Source organism: Amyelois transitella, chromosome 9 (assembly GCF_032362555.1).
Source record: "Amyelois transitella isolate CPQ chromosome 9, ilAmyTran1.1, whole genome shotgun sequence".
Lineage (NCBI taxonomy): Eukaryota > Metazoa > Arthropoda > Insecta > Lepidoptera > Pyralidae > Amyelois > Amyelois transitella.
Window position 1 is genome coordinate 3,031,904 of NC_083512.1, and position 21,873 is coordinate 3,053,776.

At 34.7% G+C, this 21,873-nt stretch overlaps 4 protein-coding genes across 4 annotated transcripts in view; 2 read left to right on the top strand and 2 right to left on the bottom strand.

The window, feature by feature from the left end:
- LOC106134706 (phosphatidylinositol 4-kinase beta) overlaps nt 1-5,832 on the bottom strand; it is a 49,018-nt gene extending 43,186 nt beyond the window's left edge. Inside the window, exon 1 of the mRNA XM_060945725.1 lies at nt 5,268-5,832. Coding sequence (XP_060801708.1) covers nt 5,268-5,359 — 92 coding nt within the window. The 5' untranslated portion in view covers nt 5,360-5,832. The remainder of the gene's footprint in view (nt 1-5,267) is intronic.
- A 1,083-nt stretch (nt 5,833-6,915) lies between these two features.
- LOC106134682 (dynactin subunit 6) lies at nt 6,916-8,765 on the top strand. Its single transcript, XM_013334782.2, has 4 exons — nt 6,916-7,112; nt 7,274-7,444; nt 7,981-8,153; nt 8,398-8,765. Exons 1-4 carry the CDS (start codon nt 7,099-7,101, stop codon nt 8,616-8,618), a joined length of 579 nt encoding a protein of 192 aa, XP_013190236.1. The 5' UTR covers nt 6,916-7,098; the 3' UTR covers nt 8,619-8,765.
- Nucleotides 8,766-9,085: 320 nt separating this feature from the next.
- On the top strand, nt 9,086-19,617 carry LOC106134772 (ATP-dependent DNA helicase DDX11). The gene is made up of 14 exons (XM_013334907.2): nt 9,086-9,377; nt 9,451-9,571; nt 9,682-10,013; nt 13,302-13,465; nt 13,830-14,070; nt 14,400-14,667; nt 15,028-15,386; nt 15,574-15,759; nt 16,037-16,240; nt 16,840-17,028; nt 17,810-17,916; nt 18,408-18,571; nt 19,067-19,167; nt 19,488-19,617. The coding sequence occupies exons 1-14, from the start codon at nt 9,258-9,260 to the stop codon at nt 19,584-19,586; spliced, it is 2,655 nt and encodes an 884-aa protein (XP_013190361.1). The 5' UTR covers nt 9,086-9,257; the 3' UTR covers nt 19,587-19,617.
- Nucleotides 19,575-21,483, bottom strand: LOC106134773 (NAD-dependent protein deacylase sirtuin-5, mitochondrial). The gene is made up of 4 exons (XM_013334908.2): nt 21,063-21,483; nt 20,705-20,899; nt 20,370-20,523; nt 19,575-20,093 (listed from the first exon to the last, which is right to left on the bottom strand). Exons 1-4 carry the CDS (start codon nt 21,375-21,377, stop codon nt 19,888-19,890), a joined length of 870 nt encoding a protein of 289 aa, XP_013190362.1. The 5' UTR covers nt 21,378-21,483; the 3' UTR covers nt 19,575-19,887.
- Nucleotides 21,484-21,873: the final 390 nt, after the last annotated feature.

Consider the following 21,873-nt stretch of genomic DNA (forward strand, 5'->3'; position numbering starts at 1 on the left):
AAAAACTAATTACAAATGAGCGCATTAGAATGTACATAGTAAGTAACTTATCTCTAAATACCCATTTTTATCAAAATAGGAACCCACTTAGTTATCATAGACTAGTTTGACCAGACATAACTAGTTATTAAATATTGACAGTTTGTTTTCACAGTGCCATTCAATAATGTCAAACAATGAGCACGCTATGTGTGAGAAATGGTTACTCTGATAATCTTCATTTTCGTCTATTGAATGCGGTAATTTCATACAAAGAATAATTTCCGTTTTTATTATCTTATTTACTCCCATCGCTTAATTAGATAATGAAAGTGATAATCACTAATATATCCTTATCCTGATCACTTGTGTGTTTAGTTCTGCTTTGTCTATAATAATAAACACGATTAAAAGTTATAAATAAAGTTTGCTTTGAGGAAAACCGGCAGTCAAGATCATTAAACATTGAGGAAAGCAAATGTCTGCAATGTCAATTTATGCTATAAATAGCTACGAGACTCGTCATTTCAATACCCTTCAACAAGTATAGGTAATTTATTTAAAATCTTATTATCATTCCCACTACACTAATATTATAAATGCGAAAGATTATAAGGATGTGTGTGTTTGTTTCTCTTTCACGCAAAAACTACTGATTTTCATGAAACTTTGAATAAAGTTAGACGTTGGATTAGCAAAATAAGTTGAAATTAGCTCAAAACATTAGTGTAGGCATTCTATTTATTTGGAAGTTACAAATGAAAAGACTAAGACTTTATGTATTTTTTACTTTCTTCGTACTCACGTCATGAACCTCAGACTTCACGTGTACCAACCAAATTTAATTAAATTCCGTACAGTATATTTTGCGTAAATCATAACAAACACAGCCTTACAAACAATCGCATTTATTATATTAGATAGGATATCCAAAGTCCAAACTACCTCTATGTACAAAATTCAATAAAGTTATCTGTGTTTAAAAAAAATAACATCAACTTTTTAAATAAAATGGGTATTTTAATAGGATATTATTCGTGTACGATTTAATCAAAGACCACAGTAGCGCACGAGAAATCGAGGACAAGTGTTGCCAGGTCTGCCTGCTTATTATAACCAAGGAAACCAGACATGGAATTAGTCTGAAGTCTGATGTTAATGACCGTTAACAAGAATTTCCCCTAGGTTCCTCACCTTTCTTATAAATTATTTTTTTATGAATTTGCGTGTGATAAGTAAGATTGGGTCTCTGAGTAACAAGAATTAACGCAGTTTTCGAATAAAACAATAAAGGACTTCGAAATATATATGTTTAGAATATTCGATTTTTTAATGCATATTTTATTTGTAATGTAAAATTGTGACATTAGGTTATGCAAAAATGAAAATATGTACTTTTAAAATATTACAACCATCATATTTCAACAATGATACATTATTTTCTAGTACATACATACGAAAATAGAAATCATTATTACGTCGAAAACATTGGAAAATATGTAAGTAAACAAATTTTATATAATTTCACAATAACCTTCCATCCAACCATACCACAATAATTACGTCCTTATCAACAATACATATTCTGTAGTGATGGTTAGTCCATCATTATACTAATAAAAATTACTTCTATCAGTCACAACAAAAGTTTAATAAAATTAAAGAACAATATTTCCAGGTATGCAGAGATTGGGGCGAGTGGAAAAATGTACTCTCCGCCAATCCTTCCGGGAAAGAGGCGTGATTTTATGTATGTATGTACATATATACATATGTTATAACTACGAAGCCTTTGTAAACACAGATGGGCTTGGCTCGTCATTTGACTTGAATAACTGCGAAAAAAATTACTATACTTGGCCAACCAGAGTAAATTTCTAATGACAACTCGGCTCACTACCTGTCTATGTGCGAATCGATTCCTACCATAAACAACCTCGCCTAGAACAAGCTTCGCATGCACATCAGCAAAAAAATGCTGCCAGTCTGTGCCTGCACAGAAAAACAATTCTTTTGTGTAATTTTTGACTTTTGAATACCAACCACTATAATAAACAAAGTAATTTTTTTATGTTTGTACAAAAGGACAGTTTAATCTGTTTAGCAAAGTTTACTTTCTATAGATAATTTAAGTAATTGAGTTATTATTTTCATGATAAACTTCAAGGAGAAATTGTTTACTAGTAGTCATAAAAATCTATTCCAGAAAGAACTATTTTACTTCTTTTTGTTTGCCGATTGAGTGGAAAAGATATCTTCATGGGTTAAGTCCACTGTTACTTATTTTTTTGTTTAAAACAATTAGAAATTTCAATTCAAAGATACAAGAACAAATTGTGAACAGCAATAGTACGAGAGCACTTTATTTAAGCAGCGCCACTTCTGTGTCCTCCTTAATTTGTGTCTGCAGGAAATCGTGGCGCTTTCCGGCGAGACGCCACAAGCCACTTTTACTTTCGCCGAACGTTCACCTGGGGTTAAGGTGCCCCAGATACCGCCCACCTGGTCTGATAGTTCAAATATGACCTTAATGTGCCTGAATGCATATTCATACTATTATTATAAGGAGAAGTGATAACATCTTTGTAAACGACTTTTAAACTCAGCGAGTGTCGTGTGATTCTTAGCACTTTAGAAAAGGATCACAATATTGTATATATTCTATTGACGTCAAAGAAATTAAATGAAAAGCTTGAATGGTAGCTATGGTAGACAGAGCCAACAGTCATAAAAAGACTTAAAGGCCACCTTCAGCTGTTTGGCTTAATGATAGAATTGAGATTCAAATAGTGACAGGTTTCTAGTCCATCGCCTAAAAGAGGAATCCCAAGTATGTAAGCCTATCCCTAAGTCGCCTTTTACGAATTTTAATAAACAGGCGATGAGCCATAAGGTATGCATGTATTTTATGTATCTTGTGTGTATTTATGTATTTTTTATTATATTGTATTTATTTTTGTAATGTATGTATTTTGCAGTATGCATGTGCACTTTATTGCACCACCAACTTAAGTTTTTCTGTTCAGTCACCTGGTAGACTAGTAGAGAATGCCAAACAGCATTAAGTGGTGCCATGTATATTTTTTTTTCCCCAATATTTTTTTTAATAAATAATAAGGGATGAATATCTGATACTGAAATTAATGGTAAGTTGTAGTTAAATTAAACTTTAAAACCACTAGGCCGATTTCGAGATTAAGATGAGTTGGGTGACGTAAATTAATTTCCGTTACGAGCAAGTGTTGAATAAATATAGGTAAACTGTTGTTAATTGTAGTGAACAGACTTCGAACAAGAAACGAGAGATCAAAGACAATGAAACTTATGGTCTAGATTCTCGTTTGTCCCAATTAACAGTGGCGCCGCTTCCAAACTCAATTTGTAGTAATATTAAAGCCAGCATTCAATATCTTCCAATCTTACATAATAAAGAAATGAAATACTACAGTTTTCCAAATGAGTTGATAAACAAGAGTCAGTACAACAAATTTAAAATGTATAAAAACGAGGCGATATATTGGTCATAAAAATTGGGGAAATAAAATAGGTTATATCATAATTATATTCTTGTGGACAACAAGTAAAAAGTAAAAAAAGAAGATACTGTGCTAAAGGCTTTATTCTATCCAGTTACTGTAAAAGCAATTAAAACAACTTTTCAATCCAATATGTCAAGGCAAGAATGGTTCCAATTTGTACTTAATATTTCACATTTTTATTTATAACTGAACCTGGTAAAAAAAATGCACATATCTATTTGGAGTCTTTGGTCCACAGGATTGATGTCATTTATAGTTATTTAAGTATTGCCATTAGCCTGAGAGCGCTACTGTTACACATAGTATTTCCTAGATTAAGGAAAAAGAAAAGTATTTCATAAGGTGCCAACAAACATTAAATACTGGAGTGGTCGAAAGTTAGTGTAATAAATTTTTGTGCCAGATTTTTTATAATCATCATGACTTGATAATCTTCTATACCTTTATTATTTTGTGTAAACACTTTAAAAGTTTATGATCAATAAAGACTTGATTACAAAGCCAAAAGTATTTTGATCACTATTACTACCAGGAAGTTAGTGAGATGGTAAATTGTCAGGAATAGGGCATTTGTACACACTACAAGGAATGCTACTGCATCTGGCAGACCAATTTTTTTACATCTATTAAAAATAAGTGAGCTTATACACTTTTCTGGAGAAAATTGTTAATCGGCAACCCACTATTGCCTTCCTTATCCTTGTAACGGAAAAATTGGAAGTTAGCAGAAGCCGAAAGATTCTTTTATTTTTTAATTTATTGAGCAATTAATCTTTTTATGTGTTTTGACTACAAGGAATGCTACTGCCTCTGGCAGACCAATTGTTTTACATCTATTAAAAATAAGTGAGCTTATACACTTTTCTGGAGAAAATTGTTAATCGGCAACCCACTATTGCCTTTCTTATCCTTGTAACGGAAAAATTGGAAGTTAGCAGAAGCCGAAAGATTCTTTTATTCTTTAATTTATTGAGCAATTAATCTTTTTATGTGTTTTGACAAGCAGATGGGATGAAATAGTTACAGTTTAAAATTATGAGGATGAAACCTGCTCACAATGTGTGACCATCATTGCTCAACCAAGTTAGCTTCATGCACTCTTAACATTATGATTCCTTTTATTTACCTCAACTTGTTACAGTAACAAGGCACAACCTTGAGGGTTGCTTCAATTTGTTGCTTAATATTATATTATGAAATGCTCAATTTTTTAACTATTTGTAACTATGTAATAAATGAAGTCAATTATATCAAAGAACAGGGCTATCTTTTGTTTTCTAGAAAGCTGGTATGCAAAACATTTGATTGTTCTCATAAATTATGACCATTAAATCAATAATTTTACATATGAGTTTTAAGATTGATATCATTATCCAATGAAGTACCTAGATATAATTTATTTATGCATCTAAAATACCTTTGTTTACATTCTTATTTGTATGCAATGATCTAATGTGTAAGAACACATTAGGCAAGTTATTGCCAATGTGCATTATGACTTTTTTCAGCAAGAAGCCAAATAAGATTAAGGAATAAGTGTGGATTAGTATCATGCATGCAAATTCTTGGAAAACAGGTTGAATATATTATATATTAAAAACATATAGGGCAACCACAAAGTTGGTAATTTGATGAAAATTCACACATTATGACAGTAAACACACTGACAAGGATATTACAGGAGATTACAGTTATCAAGAGGATATAACAACAACTGATAAGAATAGGAGAGTATAATAAAAAACATACCTAAAGTCCAAACTGAGATTCCTTTGATGCGCAGGTAGTTTCGGACCTCTGACATCGTTCCGGCTTCCGTGGACGGGCACATCCTCCAACATGCTCACTCACGCAATCGGGACACAATACGATAAACCCATAGCACGACTGTCCGAGGCAAGTCAGCGAGTAAATAACAACATTGACAACATGGCGTCGAGAGAAATCTCAATTTATTTCAAATGGATTAATTCACTCCTTATTAAATTCCTTAGGAATATACTTTTTATAATTGCGAGTTAACTATCTACTCACAGCCTTGGGTAATCTTCCAATTTGGTTTTGTATTGGTTTGCTACGTTCTTACGAAAATATTATCAAATGAACTAATTTTACTTCATCAAGATTTGACACAGTTTTCGCATTAAATAATCACAAAAAAGGCAAACACTGAAACGATCTCTGGGTTTAAATAAGTGCAAGCGTAACAAAAGAAATAAATTCCTCAAAATTAAAGAAATCGATGGTTCTTCGCCAGGGACGACATAAGGGTTTTTTATGACAGCCAGCAATCAGCAAGCAAACAAGAAGTTACAAAATAGTGTTGTCCACGGCTACAGAATGATGATATGAGATAGACTAATCGATGAATCGTTTTTCTATCTACAAGATCGATTTTTAAATCATTTATTTTTTAAGTTTATTTATGAAGATATGGTATTAAAATGAATGTTATTAGCGTATTCCCTGAACGAAAAAACTGATTTTACTTATCTTCTTTTTCATAAAATGTATTTATTTTTACATTGTACAATTGTACATGCAATCTAAAAAAAATGATTTTTCGGAAATCGATATTTTGGATTTCGATTTTTTTGTGAATCAATACATCCGCAATCGATTTAAAAATCGTTATTTTTTTAAAAGAATCACCATCTACTACTCACTACATTACAAGGCTGTATTCACACATATTGCAATATACTAATATTTGATAGTAGTATAATTGAGAAATGAACTGGTATTTTTAATTCTGTGTTAACACAAAATCCCTACTATCCTTACAAAATTTCTGTCAGTTACGCTTTCACTATACTACTGAACTTAGTTTGAAGAAATTGGGTACAGGGGTAGAGTAAACCCCGAGAAAGAACTTGAATTTCTTTATATTACGAAAAACGGAGAAAAGACCACGCTGACAAAGTGGCGGGCTAAGCTAGTAATTCAAAATCAAAACTATTATTCATTATTCTGAATACTTGATTGATATTCGGTACTCGGCGTACTTGGCGGGTTTTTTGGATATTCGTTCTCGGACGAATAACTCGGTTTCAATGCAATATATTTAGATAGATATAATTAAGTCCTACATTCAGTAAATCGTTAATTAAAAACTTTTCAATTACTATGACGCGCAATGTGAATTATTTGTTTGCTAACGATTAAGCGACTGGTAGTTGAAAGACGCGGGCGGAGTGAAGGATGTATCAACGCAAGCCGGCCTCTCGATCGGCGCGAATCTGTTTGTACTTGTTTACGCACGCGAAATAGGTATTTGATGAAACCGAGGTACTCGTCGGAGTACCCAGTTAAAAAAAATTGAGCCGAGTAAAACTCGGTACTTGTTATTATACTCAAATATCAATAGTGGACTATCATTCGGCAACACTATGATGTGTCACACACTGGAACATCACTAGAGAAGAGGAACCTGAGGAACCTTTCAAAGGAACTGTCTTACCTACTTAAAATTTCGATATTTATTTTTATAAATTGTGAAATTGATTATTGATGTGCTGATTCCTCAATAATAAGTGTTATATTTATCGATGTACTAAAACAATACACACCAAGTTTAACGATGTCACATAATAAGTAAGTATTTTCTTTTTATTTATTTATGTCAAAACAGACTTTAAAACACTAATTTTCACCCAGTTTTGTTCCAATTCACAATTTATTTTTGGATTTTTGAAATTAAAACCAGTTCACATCATCAACACGTTATTAAGTTCGTAATTTAACTTTGTTCCCAGTATAAAAATCTTACCCGGAGCGACTGTTTGTGAAGACTGCACTTTAGAAGGAGATATAACTATTGGAGGAGGAACTGTTATTCATCCGAGAGTAACTATTATAGCTGAAGGTGGCCCCATCATTATTGCTGAGTATTGTATCATTGAAGAATATTCTACTATCATTCATAAGTAAGTTGTTATGCAAATATGAATGTGTTAGCATAACTTGGCAATACACACAAACATGAAACCACACCTCCCTCCTGGAGAAGCAAACAGAGCTACATACTTATTTATTTTAACTTTATTGCACCTAAAATTATGTGCAATAGGACTTAATGCTTTAAGGCAATCTCTACTGTAAATTTCACCTCATTTATTTATTTATTTATGTATTTATTTATGTGCCGTTTGGTTCCCGGCACCAATACAAAAAAGAATAGGACCACTCCATCTCTTTCCCACGGATGTCGTAAAAGGCGACTAAGGGATAGGCTTATAAACTTGGGATTCCTCTTTTAGGCGATGGGCTAGCAACCTGTCACTATTTGAATCCCAATTCTATCATTAAGCCAAATAGCTGAACGTGGCCATTCAGTCTTTTCAAGCCTGTTCGGCTCTGTCTACCCCGCAAGGGATATAGACGTGACCATATGTATGTATGTATGTATTTATGTACAATGTTGTCTTGTTGAACTCTGATTTATATTTCAATTATTTTTCAGAAAAAGTGATAATCAGGAAAATCCTCCAAAACCTTTGTTTATAGGAGCTCACAATGTGTTTGAAGTTGGGTGTAGGCTGGAGTCTCCGTGCGGACACATTGGAGAAAGCAATGTGTTTGAATGCAGATCTTTTGTTGGGGTAGACATTAAAATTGGAAGTGGCTGTGTCATAGGTAAAAAAGAGATGAAGTTGTTAATTTAAAATTTCTATATTTTTTAATAGTTTGTATTATTATTAGTTTTTCTTAAAAAATCACACATGAAAGAGTTTGAGACTTTCCAAAAAAAATATTCTTCATAACAAAAGTCAATTTATATCTTGAAATAAATGATTAATTCCTTTCTGTTTCCAGAATGTTTATAAAGAGTTTATCTTTTTATATTTTTACTAAATTTATTTATAATAATTGTTTAAAGGAGCAGCCTGCCATTTAACAGCTCCTCAAACACTCGCTGACAACACTGTCATCTGGGGATCAGACCAGCATATACGAGAAGCCTTAGAGAAGCAACCTTCACAACTTCTGCAGCTAGACTTCTTGAGCAAAGTGATGCCTAACTACCATAGATTGAGAAAGCCAAATGTTCATAAACGCCAACCTTCAAGACAATCACAAGAGTCTTCCCCAAAGCCCTGAAATTTATTATTCTTTAAATAGCACCAGCTTCTTACACCACATTGTTAACTCATATATTTTTATTTATTTTTGTGAACAGCATTTATTTAATAATTTTAGTATTAAGTATAACTCTGTATTTTAGGTTTAATAAAATATTTTAACTCATTTTGTTGTTTATAAACTAACAAATAATATCAAGTCGGGGTAGACAGCCAACAGACTGAAAAGTCAAGTTCATCATGTTCAGTATATAAATTAAGAGTTATCTGACAAACACTGTTTTTTTCTTCACTATCAGCATCAAAGCTTGCACAAGAGCAATATGCTCCTATTTCCTTAGTCGCCTTTAATGATATCCATGGGAAAAAATACAGTCATCAAAAGTTATATTCACAGACTTTAGTCTACTATTCTAAAAAAATGAAATGTCATTTTTGACATTGACAGTGTCATTACATAAATTTTGTTTTCTTTTTGGCGAGATTGGCGGGAAATATTAGAATAGAAATAAAACAAGTGTTAAAATCACGTTCAAATTAATTTTCACATGCCGTCGTGTTTATTACTGATAATATATAAAAATAGTAGAACGCTGTTAATGAAATCAGTGCAGTGAACTTTTACATCTTGTGATTTTGCAGGGAACAAAACGGTATAATGGATCCGCAGTTTTCATTTCCTTTTCCACCGTATCCTATACAAGAAAAGTTTATGAGAGAGTTATATTTTACTATCGATCATGCCAAACTTGGTATTTTCGAGAGTCCAACTGGAACTGTAAGTAGATCTCCTTAAAAACAACGTAAAAATTTCTCCATATAACCTCCTAAATGTATTTATTTTATTTAAGGGTAAATCATTAAGCATCTGCTGTGGAGCACTACAGTGGTTGAAGGACAACAACAAACGAATAATCAGTGATTTGGAGTCAGACATCACGAAGTTGAAATTGGAAATATCTAGCAATTCTAGTAAGTCAATATAGCTTGGAAATTAAGTACTTGTAGTTTGTTTTCACATATAAATTACATTGAACTATGGATTATGAATGTTTATGAAAAGTTAATTTTTTTGTTTTCAGGTTCTGATGACTGGCTCCAAGAAGAGTATGAGAAAATAAAAAAGAATCAGGCATTATTGGAGCTTCAAAGTAAATTAGAAAAAATAAAAAAGAGAGATGAAAAGTTGAATGAGATGAAGACCAGAGTCAATAAATTAAAACTGAATGTAAGCAATAAGACAATTGCAAACTATTTTCAAAAGACAGACAAATATAAAAAAGATACTGAAAATAAAGAGAATCTTTCTGAGGTGGATGATGATCTTCTTTTAGAAGAATTTGCTGATAAAGGTGATAGTGAAAATGAATCTGATGTTGAGGAAATTGAAGAAAATCAGGATGATTGGATTAAAGTGGGTACCTACCTTGTTTTTTCTATAAAATAATTGGATTTTGACTGCAGCTTTGTCTATTACCTTATGTTTTTCTCAATACCCCACACTAAATGTATGCAAATTTTTTTGACAAAAACACTTCCTGGAACAGCGATGGAATTATCATAATTCGGATTTCGTCCAGTCACCCAAAGCAAAGATTGTATTGCAATGTGGCCATAAAGTTTTAATTCTATTGTTCTGTTCTTCACACATTTATATTTATTTATATTTATATACATTGAGGAAAAGAAAAACAACTAGAACTTAGACTGAGGAGAAATTTAATACAAGGGCACTAGTAATTTATAGAGAAGTTTTTTACTTATGGACATAATGGCAATTGTCCACTATGCTAGTCACCAGGCCACCATAATCCTTTTGGCGTTTCTCTAGATTAGATTGTCCTTGATAAGGCTTGATAAAGGCTCAAGGTTTCCATTTGATAAAGATCAAGGAGTAGGTAAATCTATAGTAATAAAAAGACTAGAATGACTTCATCTCTTTCCCATGGATGTCATTATAGCCGACTAAGAAATAGGCTGTTAAACTTGGGATTCATCTTGTAGGTGATGGGCTAGCAACCTGTCACTACTTGAATCTTAATTCTATCACTACGCCAAATAGCTGAATGTGGGCTATCAGCCTTTTAAAGACTGTTGGCTCTGCCTACCCTGCAAAAGATTTATACATGATTATATGTATGTATGAATATTTTTCATTTTTTTTATTATATATATGTTTCAACATAAAGAGATCCACACCTACACAAGAGTGGAAGGTATTTTAAAAAGTATGATAGACTTTGTGATTGTAGATGAAAGATTGAAGAACAAAGTGCTGGATACCCATGCATATCGCGGTGCTGGCATTGACTCGGACCATTTACTGGTGATATCCCGGATAAGGGGTATCTTCAATCGCTGGCGGCACAGGGTAAGGGAGCAAACCAGCGCTTTGGAAAGAGTAAAAGTAGAAAATTTGCAAGATATGGATGTAGGTAAGAAGTATATTAATAGACTGAAGGATGAATTTGAAGATTTAGAGGAAATGAGCGATATTGAAGATGGATGGAAGGAATTTAAAGAAAGAATTGTGAAAGTAGCTGTTGAAGTGTGTGGTGTAAGTAGAAGAAGGAAAGGAAAAAATCACAAAAATGCGTGGATGAGTAAAGATGTGCAAGAACTTGTGCGATTAAAGAAGAAAGCATGGCTGGATTTGTTAGCAGCAAAAGCTAACTTAAGAATGCAAGAGGTTATAGATGAAGATGTGAATGAAGCACGTAAGGAATATAAGAAAATGAAAGATTTGGTTAAGAAAGCTGTGATTAGAAAGAAAGAAGAGTATAAAGAGGATTTTGATAAAAGGCTATCAGAAGACTTTCAGTCAAATCTGAAAGTATTCTGGAAATCCGTAAGGTCAGCCCGAGGAAATACTATAACCAGAGAGCTGACTAGGATCAGATGCCAGGATGGTAGCGTTGTGAAAGGAGAAGAATGTGTACTAAAGATATGGAAGGACTATTTTGAAAGTTTATTTGAAAAAAAGGAAGGAAATAAGAAAGATTTCTGCTATAGCGAAGAAAAAGAGAATGAGATGGAAGGCGAAATTGAAATGTTCGAAATTGTGGAAGCACTTAAGAGTATGAAAGCGGGAAAGGCTGCTGGGTGTGATAGAGTGTCGGTCGAGATGCTTAAAGCAGGAAAAGGCGTAGTAGCTAGTCAGTTGTACTGCCTTTTCAATTTGTGTTGGAGAAGCGGCCGAGTACCAAAAGATTGGTGTAAGGCTGTTATCGTGCCACTTTACAAAGGAAAAGGGTCACAGCTGGACTGCAAAAATTATCGTGGTATAAGCCTGCTTAGCGTCGTCGGCAAATTGTATGCTAAGGTATTGATTAATAGAGTCAGGAATGAAACTGATGACAAAATATGGGATGCTCAAGCGGGATTTCGAAAGGGAATGGGATGTACTGATCAGGTCTTTTCCTTGCGGTGCATAGCCGAAAAGTTTTTGGCCAAGAGTCAAAAAGTCTATTGCACATTCGTAGATCTGGAAAAGGCCTATGACAGAGTTGGGAGGAATGAATTGTGGTCAGCACTTTCTATGCATGGGGTGAGCAGTCTCTTAATACGACCACTGAAATCCTTATATGAGGATTCGAGTGCTTGTGTCAGGATAAACGGAGCGCACACTGAGTGGTTTAAGATTGAGAAAGGCGTTAGGCAAGGATGTGTTGCGTCACCGTGGCTGTTCAACCTATTTATGGATAGCTGTTTGACAGATTTGAAAGAGTCTAAAAGTGGATTAAGGATGAATGAGTTACTCGTCAAATGTCTGCTCTATGCCGACGATCAGGTTATACTGGCGTCATCAGCGGAGGAGTTACAGGAGATGGTAAACTGTATGCATGAAGCTTTAAAAGAGAAAGGAATGAAAGTGAACGTAAGTAAAACTAAAACACTGGTTTTTGAAATGGAGAAAGAAATGACAGCATGTAATATTTTGATTGGAGGAGAAAAAGTGGAGCAAGTGAAAGAGTTTGTATATCTAGGATCAAAGTTTACATCAGATGGCAAGTATGATAGTGATATTGAAAGGAGAGTGAACGCGGGGAACATGGTGAATGGAGCTTTGCATGCCTTTATGAGCAGTCAGAAACTATCCAAAAAGGCTCGACTGGCTGTGCACAGGGGCGTGTTGGTCCCGACATTAATGTATGGGAGTGAAAGTTGGGTATGGCAAAAGAAGCATGAAAGCAGAATAAATGCAGTGGAAATGAGAGCGTTAAGGAGTATGATGGGTGTGAAATTGAGTGACAGGATAAGGAACAGCGTGATAAGGGAATGTTGTGATGTGAAAGAAGATGTAGTTACAGGAATAGAAAAGGGTATGTTAAGATGGTTCGGTCATGTGGAGAGGATGAATGAAAGCAGGTTGACTAAGCAGATATACAAGGAGAGTGTGGAGGGAAAGGTCGGAGTGGGAAGACCTAGACGAACGTATCTTGATCAAATTAAGGACGTCCTGGTAAAGGGTCAGGTCAAAAGTACCCGAAACCGCCGAGCTTGTATGAAGAGAGTTATGAATGTGGACGAAGCGAAAGAAGTATGCAGAGATCGTGGCAAGTGGAAAGAGGTAGTCTCTGCCTACCCCTCCGGGAAAGAGGCGTGATTTTATGTATGTATGTATGTATGTATGAATATTTTTCATTTATGTGTAATATCTCAGTTTAACTGTTAGTTGCCTACAAATACATAAAATTAACAGATATTAATAGGCAGCAGGACCCACAGCCAGTTATCACAATTTGTGGGCGAGGTTAAGAGAACAGTGTTCAAAGACACCAGAGTGGTCACATTGGCGTCCAGACAACATTACTGCATCAACACTGATGTTGCAAGGCTGAAGAATGTCAATCTTATTAATGAAAGGTGACTATAAATTTTTTTTGATACAGTGTCTGCAAGTAATTAAACACTGGAATATCACCAAACAACAATTTTATTAGAATAGGTTTAGCAGCACTGGGTGTACTAAAGACAGCATGGGAGAGACTTTACATGCTATGTTAGGATTGAGGTATATATCTTTGTATAAGATATAATATATATTTTGGTTTAAAGAATGGATGTGCAAACAACTATCCTGTTTATTTCTCTAAAAATCATCTGTTTGTCTCACTTCCATCATTAAACTATCCGTTTAAACATAGCTTAGAGCTGTCTACTTTATAAAATCATTCCTTACAAACTAGACAGAGATGTGTGTGTGTTAAATAATAATAACATTTCACAGATGTTTAGATCTCCAAAAATCGAAAAGTAAATCAACATTAGTAGACTCCGAGGGCCAAGTTTTAAAGAAAACTAAAATGAAGTCTTGTTCAGGATGTCCATATTATAACCAGGGGAACATAACTAAGTTAAAGGAGAGATTACTTGTGGATATAATGGATATGGAGGAGATAGTGAAGTGTGGCAGAGAATTGAAGGCGTGTCCGTATTATGCTTCTAGAGCAGCAATGGAGGAAGCTGAGGTAGGATTTTTATTTATATAGCGGCCTTTATATTGTGGCGCAGCTGTTGTGCGCTTGCCTATGACACTGGCGGTCCCGGGTTCGAATCTCGATTAGCACGAATTTCTCTTATTGACCTTGGATGTTTTCTATATACTATACTCATTATAAAATATACTGAGTTGATATCTCGTAACACAACAATGCTACTGATACTCTTACGTTACGACAAAATATTGTAAAGACACATTCAGATAAATGGATGTGAAGCATAGTATTGCTTCACATCCAGTTATCTGAATGTCGGCCTATCCTGCAAGCTGAACATGTGATATATGTTTGTATTCCAGGTGGTGCTAATGAGTCACGCCGGGGTGGCCAGTTCAGGTGCAAGAACCGGGATTTCTCTCAATCTGAAGAACAATATCCTAGTTTTGGACGAAGCCCACGGCCTCCCTGCGGCGTTGGAAAACGCTAATTCCGCTCCGCTGTCCGAGAAACATTTGTGTTGTGTGAAAACTTGTCTGAAGTTTTATGTGAACAAGTACAGTTCAAGGTTGAATAGTAAGAATCTGTTGAGTTTGAACCAGATGGGATTTGTCGTTGGGAGATTATTAGGTAAGTAGTATTTTTATGTTCTATGACTAGATTATTCGCATATGTCGCAAGTTCCAGAATTGCACGTATAAAAGTTTCACTGTGCAAAATTTCTTCAAAATCGGTTCAGTTGTTTTTGACAAAACAAAAGTACATGTCTCTTTAAAATATTAGTTTAAATTACTTATATGGATTTACCAAGAGATCTTACAATTTGGTAGATAGGTGAGATAGGACTAAAAAGCATATTATTTGTTCTTTCACCCACTAAAATAGGATTAAATTTACCGGATTGGAAAGTGCCGCATCTTTAGCTTACAAAGTCGCAGAAAATGTTAGTTTCTAAAAATAGGTAACATTATATTACATATATTATTCCAGGTTTCATAAAGTCATCTCAAAGCGACTTGAAGTCGCAAGAAGAGAAAACAATATACACATTAGAAGATTTCGTCGTAAAAGCCGAAATAGACCACATGAATTTCAGACCGCTTATAGATTTCTGTAGAAAAACAAGGTTAGCGCCTAAACTACATTCGTTTTCTATGAGGTACAACCAAGAAGTGTTAGAGAGTGAAATGTTAAAAGAAGAGTGTAAAAAGACCTCATTTCAAGCGTTCATGGAGAATATTAAAAAGAAAAAAGCAGGAGAAATTGTCCAGCCAGTAGCGGAAGAAAAGAAGGAAGTAAAAGAAAAAGTAATGTTGAAAGGGAATCAAGAAAGTAAAGCCAATAAGGAGGTATATACTACTCTTTACGTCTCTCTCTGTTATTTGAGCATTTCTTCACTTCACTTCACTCGACTTCGTTTCTTACGAGTTCTTATAACCTTGTTGTTAGTATTTCATACCTCTTCATAGTCTCCACCTACTTGGATATTCTTAGCATTCATTACTCATCTTTAAATTCACTCTAAAATTATTTCAGATACCATCAGATATATCAGCCGGCACTGGCTTGTACCAAGTGATGGAATTCCTAGAACTTCTATGCGACCGTAGTGAAAATGGCCGGGTTTTGGTACAAAAAGGGGACAATCAAGGCGGCAGTTTGAAGTATTTGCTGCTGAATCCTACTGGACACTTCTCTGATGTCATAAAGCAGTGTCGTTCTGTAAGTAGCTCCTATTATGTCTTACCAGCTTTCGCCTAAAGCTTTTCTTTTTCAGAAAAAAAGTTTCTGTCCAACCTTGGAAAATAAACTTAACTATTCCATACGAAATTTCATCAAAATCGGTCTAGCGCTTTAAATAAACATATCTTAAAATAGTAAAGTTTGGTAAAATTGGTCAATGAATATCGTGCGAAAAATTTGTTAACTGTAGGTAATTTGATGAACATCCATAATGAACTTTGTCAATTTATTTTAAGAATATTAATCTCAATTCCAGGTGATTCTAGCAGGCGGTACAATGGAACCTGTATCTGAATTTCTAGAACTCCTAACTGGCGACAGCTCTATGAATGACAACGTGAACATAGTTAAATGCGAACATGTCGTGCCTAGAGAGAACGTGTTAGCGCTGTGCGTGTCTAAAGGGCCTTCGCAGTTACCACTAAATTTCTCTTACGAAAATCGGATGGCGAAAACCCTTGTAAGTACCTACATACATACATAAAATCACGCCTCTTTCCTGGAGGGGTAGACAGAGACTACCTCTTTCCACTTGCCACGATCTCTGCATACTTTTTCGCTTCATCCACATTCATAACTCTCTTCATGCAAGCTCGGCGGTTTCGGTTACTTTTGACCTGAACCTTTACAAGGGCGTCCTTAATTTGACCAAGATACGTTCGTCTAGGTCTTCCCACTCCGACCTCTCCCTCCACACTCTCCTCGTATATCTGCTTAGTCAACCTGCTTTCATTCATCCGTTTCGGGTACTCTTGACCTGACCATTTACCAGGACGTCCTTAAGTACAATCAAAAAATTTACCATAAGAGCATTGGTTGACAAAAAACTAATGTATATTGTATGTTACAGTTAAAACTAGTTTTTAGAGAGAACGCGTTTTCCCTAGTTAGAACTAGTTTTTACTAAATGCCTTTGTTAAAACTAGAATTAACTTATGCTCAAAATTAAATATCAGTTAAAACAAGTTCTTACTAGACAAAAACTAGGTTTAACTGTAACATATATAACTTTACTTATCTATACGTCAGCACACCAATTATTGAACTATGTTATTTCAGCTCGAAGAAGTAGGCAAGATACTTCGCAACATATGTTCGATAGTGCCCGGCGGGGTTGTATGTTTTCTACCGTCATACAGCTATGAAGAGGCTGTGTATCAAGCTATGGCCAATAACGGAGTGTTAGACACGATAAGTAAGAGGAAAAAAGTGTTTCGGGAGCCTAAATCTGCTAGTGACGTTGATCAGGTTAGTCAAGTCTAATTTTAAACCGTTGCATTATTTATTATATATATTAATTTAATAATTGCGTGGACTCAAAGTACAGATATGTCTTTTGAGTCCACGCAGTTAATGGAACGAGCGACAGATGATGTTGAGACGGAGGTTGTATTCATGCTCCTATTCGTGAAATCTTTGCTTTCGCGATTTAGACTCTTCGCTGCTATTGGCTGAGCGCGTCACATTCTTTGCTATGATTGACGGATGGTGTGTGACGTTAGTTATGTCGCCACAGACAAGAGGGTTTCAATCCATGGTTTCAATGACCGAATCGTTGACAAATTATTTTCCCTTACTTGATAGACAGAGCCAACGGCCTCGAAGATACGTTATCATGTTGAAATATTGCATCTTCCATAATATGTATATAAATGAGATAGCTATACGTGTATTTTAACTTTATAAGTGCCGTGTGGTTTTCGGCATTTTAGAATACAACCACTGCGTATCTTTCCCATGAATGTTGTAAAAGGCGACTAAGGGATAGGCTCATAAATTTGGGCTTTCTTTTGTGAGCTAGCAATCTGCCACTATTTGAATCTTAATTCCAATAAGAAGCCATACAGCTGCACGTGGCCTTTCAGTTTTTCGAGACTGTATTTCCTATCTACCACGGAAAATATAGACGTGACTATGTGTAAGTGTATGTACTATATTAGGTAAGACACTTATAATGAATCTCCTCTGAAACTAGTTCTACTATGATTATGTTTCCCAAAATATAACTCTTAGTTTATAAAATTTTCAGGTGCTTAACAAATACGCGTCGGCTGTGAACAAAAGGGAGGGCGAGTTGACTGGAGCTGTATTGCTCAGCGTGGTGGGCGGGAAGCTTAGTGAAGGGCTGAATTTTAGGTTAGGAACATTATTATAAATTTGTTCCAATATTTTACCGCTTGGCCTTGCCTTAGGCATCATTTAGTGGTTCCTCATTCAGCACAATTCCTAAAAGTTTCCTCCATAGACGTATTGTATTATAGATTTACAATTCCGCTAACAAAGTGTCTAATATAACATTTTTGTTGTTAAATGTTATATTTGATGAGTGTGATTATGTAAATTTAAACTTTATCGCATTGCGTGAAGATCAGTTTTTGAATGGCATATATCGTTAAAATTGTTTTTAAAAGTGAGGATGGTAATTTTGTTTGATTTTGCTGTCATCTGTGAATTTAGTTTATAGTTGATCGAAGATTTCCTCCCTCACTATGCGGGGAATATTTTGGTCTTATGACCATAATATTAAAGGAGTATGATAGTAGCAAATTTTTTGTCTGTGACCCAAATGAAACCAGGACAAACTAGTTGTCGAAAATTATCCCAAAAATCATAATTTTTGTTCGCAGCGACGACCTAGGCCGATGTGTGATCGTCGTAGGAATGCCTTATCCAAACATCAGATCTCCCGAACTGAACGAGAAGATGAAGTATTTGGACAGAACTGTGGGACCAAATGCCGGCCATGTTTATTACGAGAATCTGTGTATGAAAGCTGTCAACCAGTGCATAGGTAATAAATTTTTCTCTTGCTGATTTTGGTTTGTTGTCAAAATGTAGTGTGGTTGCGTTCTCATGTGCTTAATTAAATTGAGTTTTCTGCTCCAACGTTGAAGACTCATCTGAGGGTTGTGACCCTTTTCACGAAGTCTCAAAGAGAATCTTTGTTAGTATACAAGCTGTCAACTAGTGAATTGATATTTATTGTAAATAATTACATTTACTTCACTAGGTACTTTTTTTAATATTATAGCTAGTTGCTTTATAAGCTGTTTTCTAAAAATGTGTGCTCTGGCTCGGGCCCCATGAAATCCAGAACATAAGCTGGTTTCATAAACGTTCCCTCCCCCAATGGATAAACGATGCCCTAATCATATACTACCTTCATACGTGGAATGTGACTTAAAAAAATTGTCTTTAGGGACATGATTTCCAACAACTGAGGGACATTTTCTTCTGATGAACATACTACAATCATAATACTTTAATTTGACGGTTGATTTTGTAGGTCGTGCAGTGAGACATATTAACGACTATGCCAGCGTGCTCTTGGTAGATGAGAGATATTCTAGAACTCAAACTATTAATTCATTGCCATCTTTTGTACAGGTGAGTGAACTGTATATTACTCAGGTACAATTATATATATACATAATACAATGTGTGTATACTTTACAGGGTAGACAGAGTCAAGTTTTTGAAAGGCCATATTTAGCTGTCTGGCTTAGCGATAGAATTTAGATTCACAAGTTGACAGATTGCCACCCCATTGCCTAAAAGAATCTGAAGTCTATTAACCATTCGCATGATTTATATTGTGTCATATAAATGTTATGTATAATATAAGGCTTTTAAAAGTATCTGAACAGTAACTCAAAAGCCATAAAGATGTTGAAAGAAAACTTCTCTAAAATACGATTTGTTTGCAGAGGTCACTGGTCTCAAATTGCAACTTCGGTAACACAATGGGAAACATAGTGAAATTCTTTGCAAGGCATAAACAGAAAACTACCATGGAAAATGTATAAGAATAAATAATTTATTTACTTAATATGAGCTCTCTAATAAATATTCTATACAAAGTATACAGTGATTTCTTTATTTACACACTTATCTAATATACTGTACAGTAATAAAACAAATAATTCACTCGACAGTTTTGAAAATGGCGTCGGCTTGTGTTTGCGTCACGCCTTCTGTAGACCAATCAACTAGAAGTCTAAGTTTCTATTTAAACTATTTTTTTTATTCAGTTAAGTTTCAAACTTTAGACCATTAGAATGAAAATATTTAGATAAGCTTATTTCATATTTATAAGTCAGCAGGCAGTCATCCATCTAAAGCCGTCGGCAATGTGGTACCGCAAGGGCCCTCAAAATAAAACTGAAAGTCGTGAGTAGCGGGCGTAGGCTCTATATTGAATTCCGCGACAGTGGCGCCGCGCGCGGCCGCTTGGGGAGCGAACATCGCCGCGGGGTACACAACAGATGAAGTACCCACTACAAGGCAGACGTCGCAGGATTCCATTGCAGCTTCTAGAAGAGAAAATGCATTTTCGATAAAAGTTTAATAAAAAATAATGTGTTTGGGTGGGTGGGATCACTTACAAGAGTTAAAAAGAATATTAAAAAGATTGTAAGTGGTTACTGCTGCATTGTCAAAGAATGTGAATAGCTCTACAGTAGATAGCGTAAGTAAATAATAACTTTTTATAAGAAATAATCTATATTAAAATTCAAAATAACATTTCAAACTACCTTCCTAAATAGCTCTATAATTTATAGCTAAATATTTAACAATTTCATATATACCAGCTTTCTGCAGTATATCAGGGTCCAAGCTTTCACCAAACCACACAATATGAGGTCTGAGAAGTCCACTGCACTTCTGGCAGTGTGGTAGCTCTTTGACCGGTATATCTGATCCTACTACATTTGCATCCGGAGCACCTCTGTTCTCTAATGCCTGAAATCATGTTTATTTACCTTTGAAGACCGTTTATAGTACTGTAGGGAATAAATTATGGTAAAACAAAAATATTGTTATACATATATTATATTAAAAATTGTATTGAGCTAAGCTAGTTCAATGATTTAGGCATTGAGGTGTGATTTTTATGTTTTTATATATAGCCTTAACAACTTACTGCACATATTGGGTTAGTTAAATTAATCAGCACTTCTTTACACTTGGTACAGCGGGTTTTATACAGATTGCCATGGAGTTCTATTAGATTCTTAGTGCCTGCTCTGGCATGCAGTCCGTCCACGTTTTGTGTAATTACTGTAATTTCTTTCTCTGTTCCATACTTAGATTCATAATTTGCTATTGCAATATGGCCCTAAAAAAGAACACTAATATAGTTAATGCCCAAGTTTGACAAACTGAGAATATTTTACAATGAAACACCATACAACAAAATATGAATTAATTGAAAATAACATTCCAATATATTATAACAATCAATATGTTATAATGTAGCTGTCTGATATAAACAATTTTACCGCATTGGGTTGGGCCTTAGCTGCCACTTCTCTCCGGTAATGATAAAATTCCCAAACTAAACTCGGACTTGATCTAAATGCGCCTGGAGTGGCCAATGCCGAGGCCTGATACTTCCTCCAGAGCCCACCTGCACCTCTAAACGTTGGAATACCAGATTCAGCGCTTATACCGGCTCCAGATAAAAAAACAACTTTCTTAGCTGATCTCAAAGCATCCTTAAATTTATTCATATCACTCGATTGCCTTATAGCCATTTTAATTATATTATGTGACGCTAAACTATAATTAATTCTCCCTGATATATAAATGCACATAATTAAAACAAGAACACTCAGGCGAACCCAAGACTGTCAAACAAACAAAAACATTGATTTGATTTCATTTCAAATTATGTACAGATAATAGTGGCTGCATGTCAACTAGATCAACTAGATTCTTTAGCCATTTCTCATGGAAAAATAAAAATAATTAATTTTCTCATGGAAAAATAATCAAATTGGGACGATGTATAATATATTGTATGTGTGTTTGTGACGCGATAGTATTCGAACCGCTGGTTTCATATTAAAACTAGTTCAAAATATTGAAAAATACTGTGGATTTCAAAACAATTTTAAAGGTGTTTTAATCTGCCAGTAGCTTTCTTTTCAAGTATGTAATTGGGGCATTTAAATAAAAATTATCCAAAATAAAAAACAAGTCCAAAAAGGACAAATTAGGAACGAGTTGGCAAATAACAAATTGTAATTGCTTAGTGCTACCTTATTACAAACGTCGTATGCTATTCGTGCCTAATCTTCATTGTTCCTT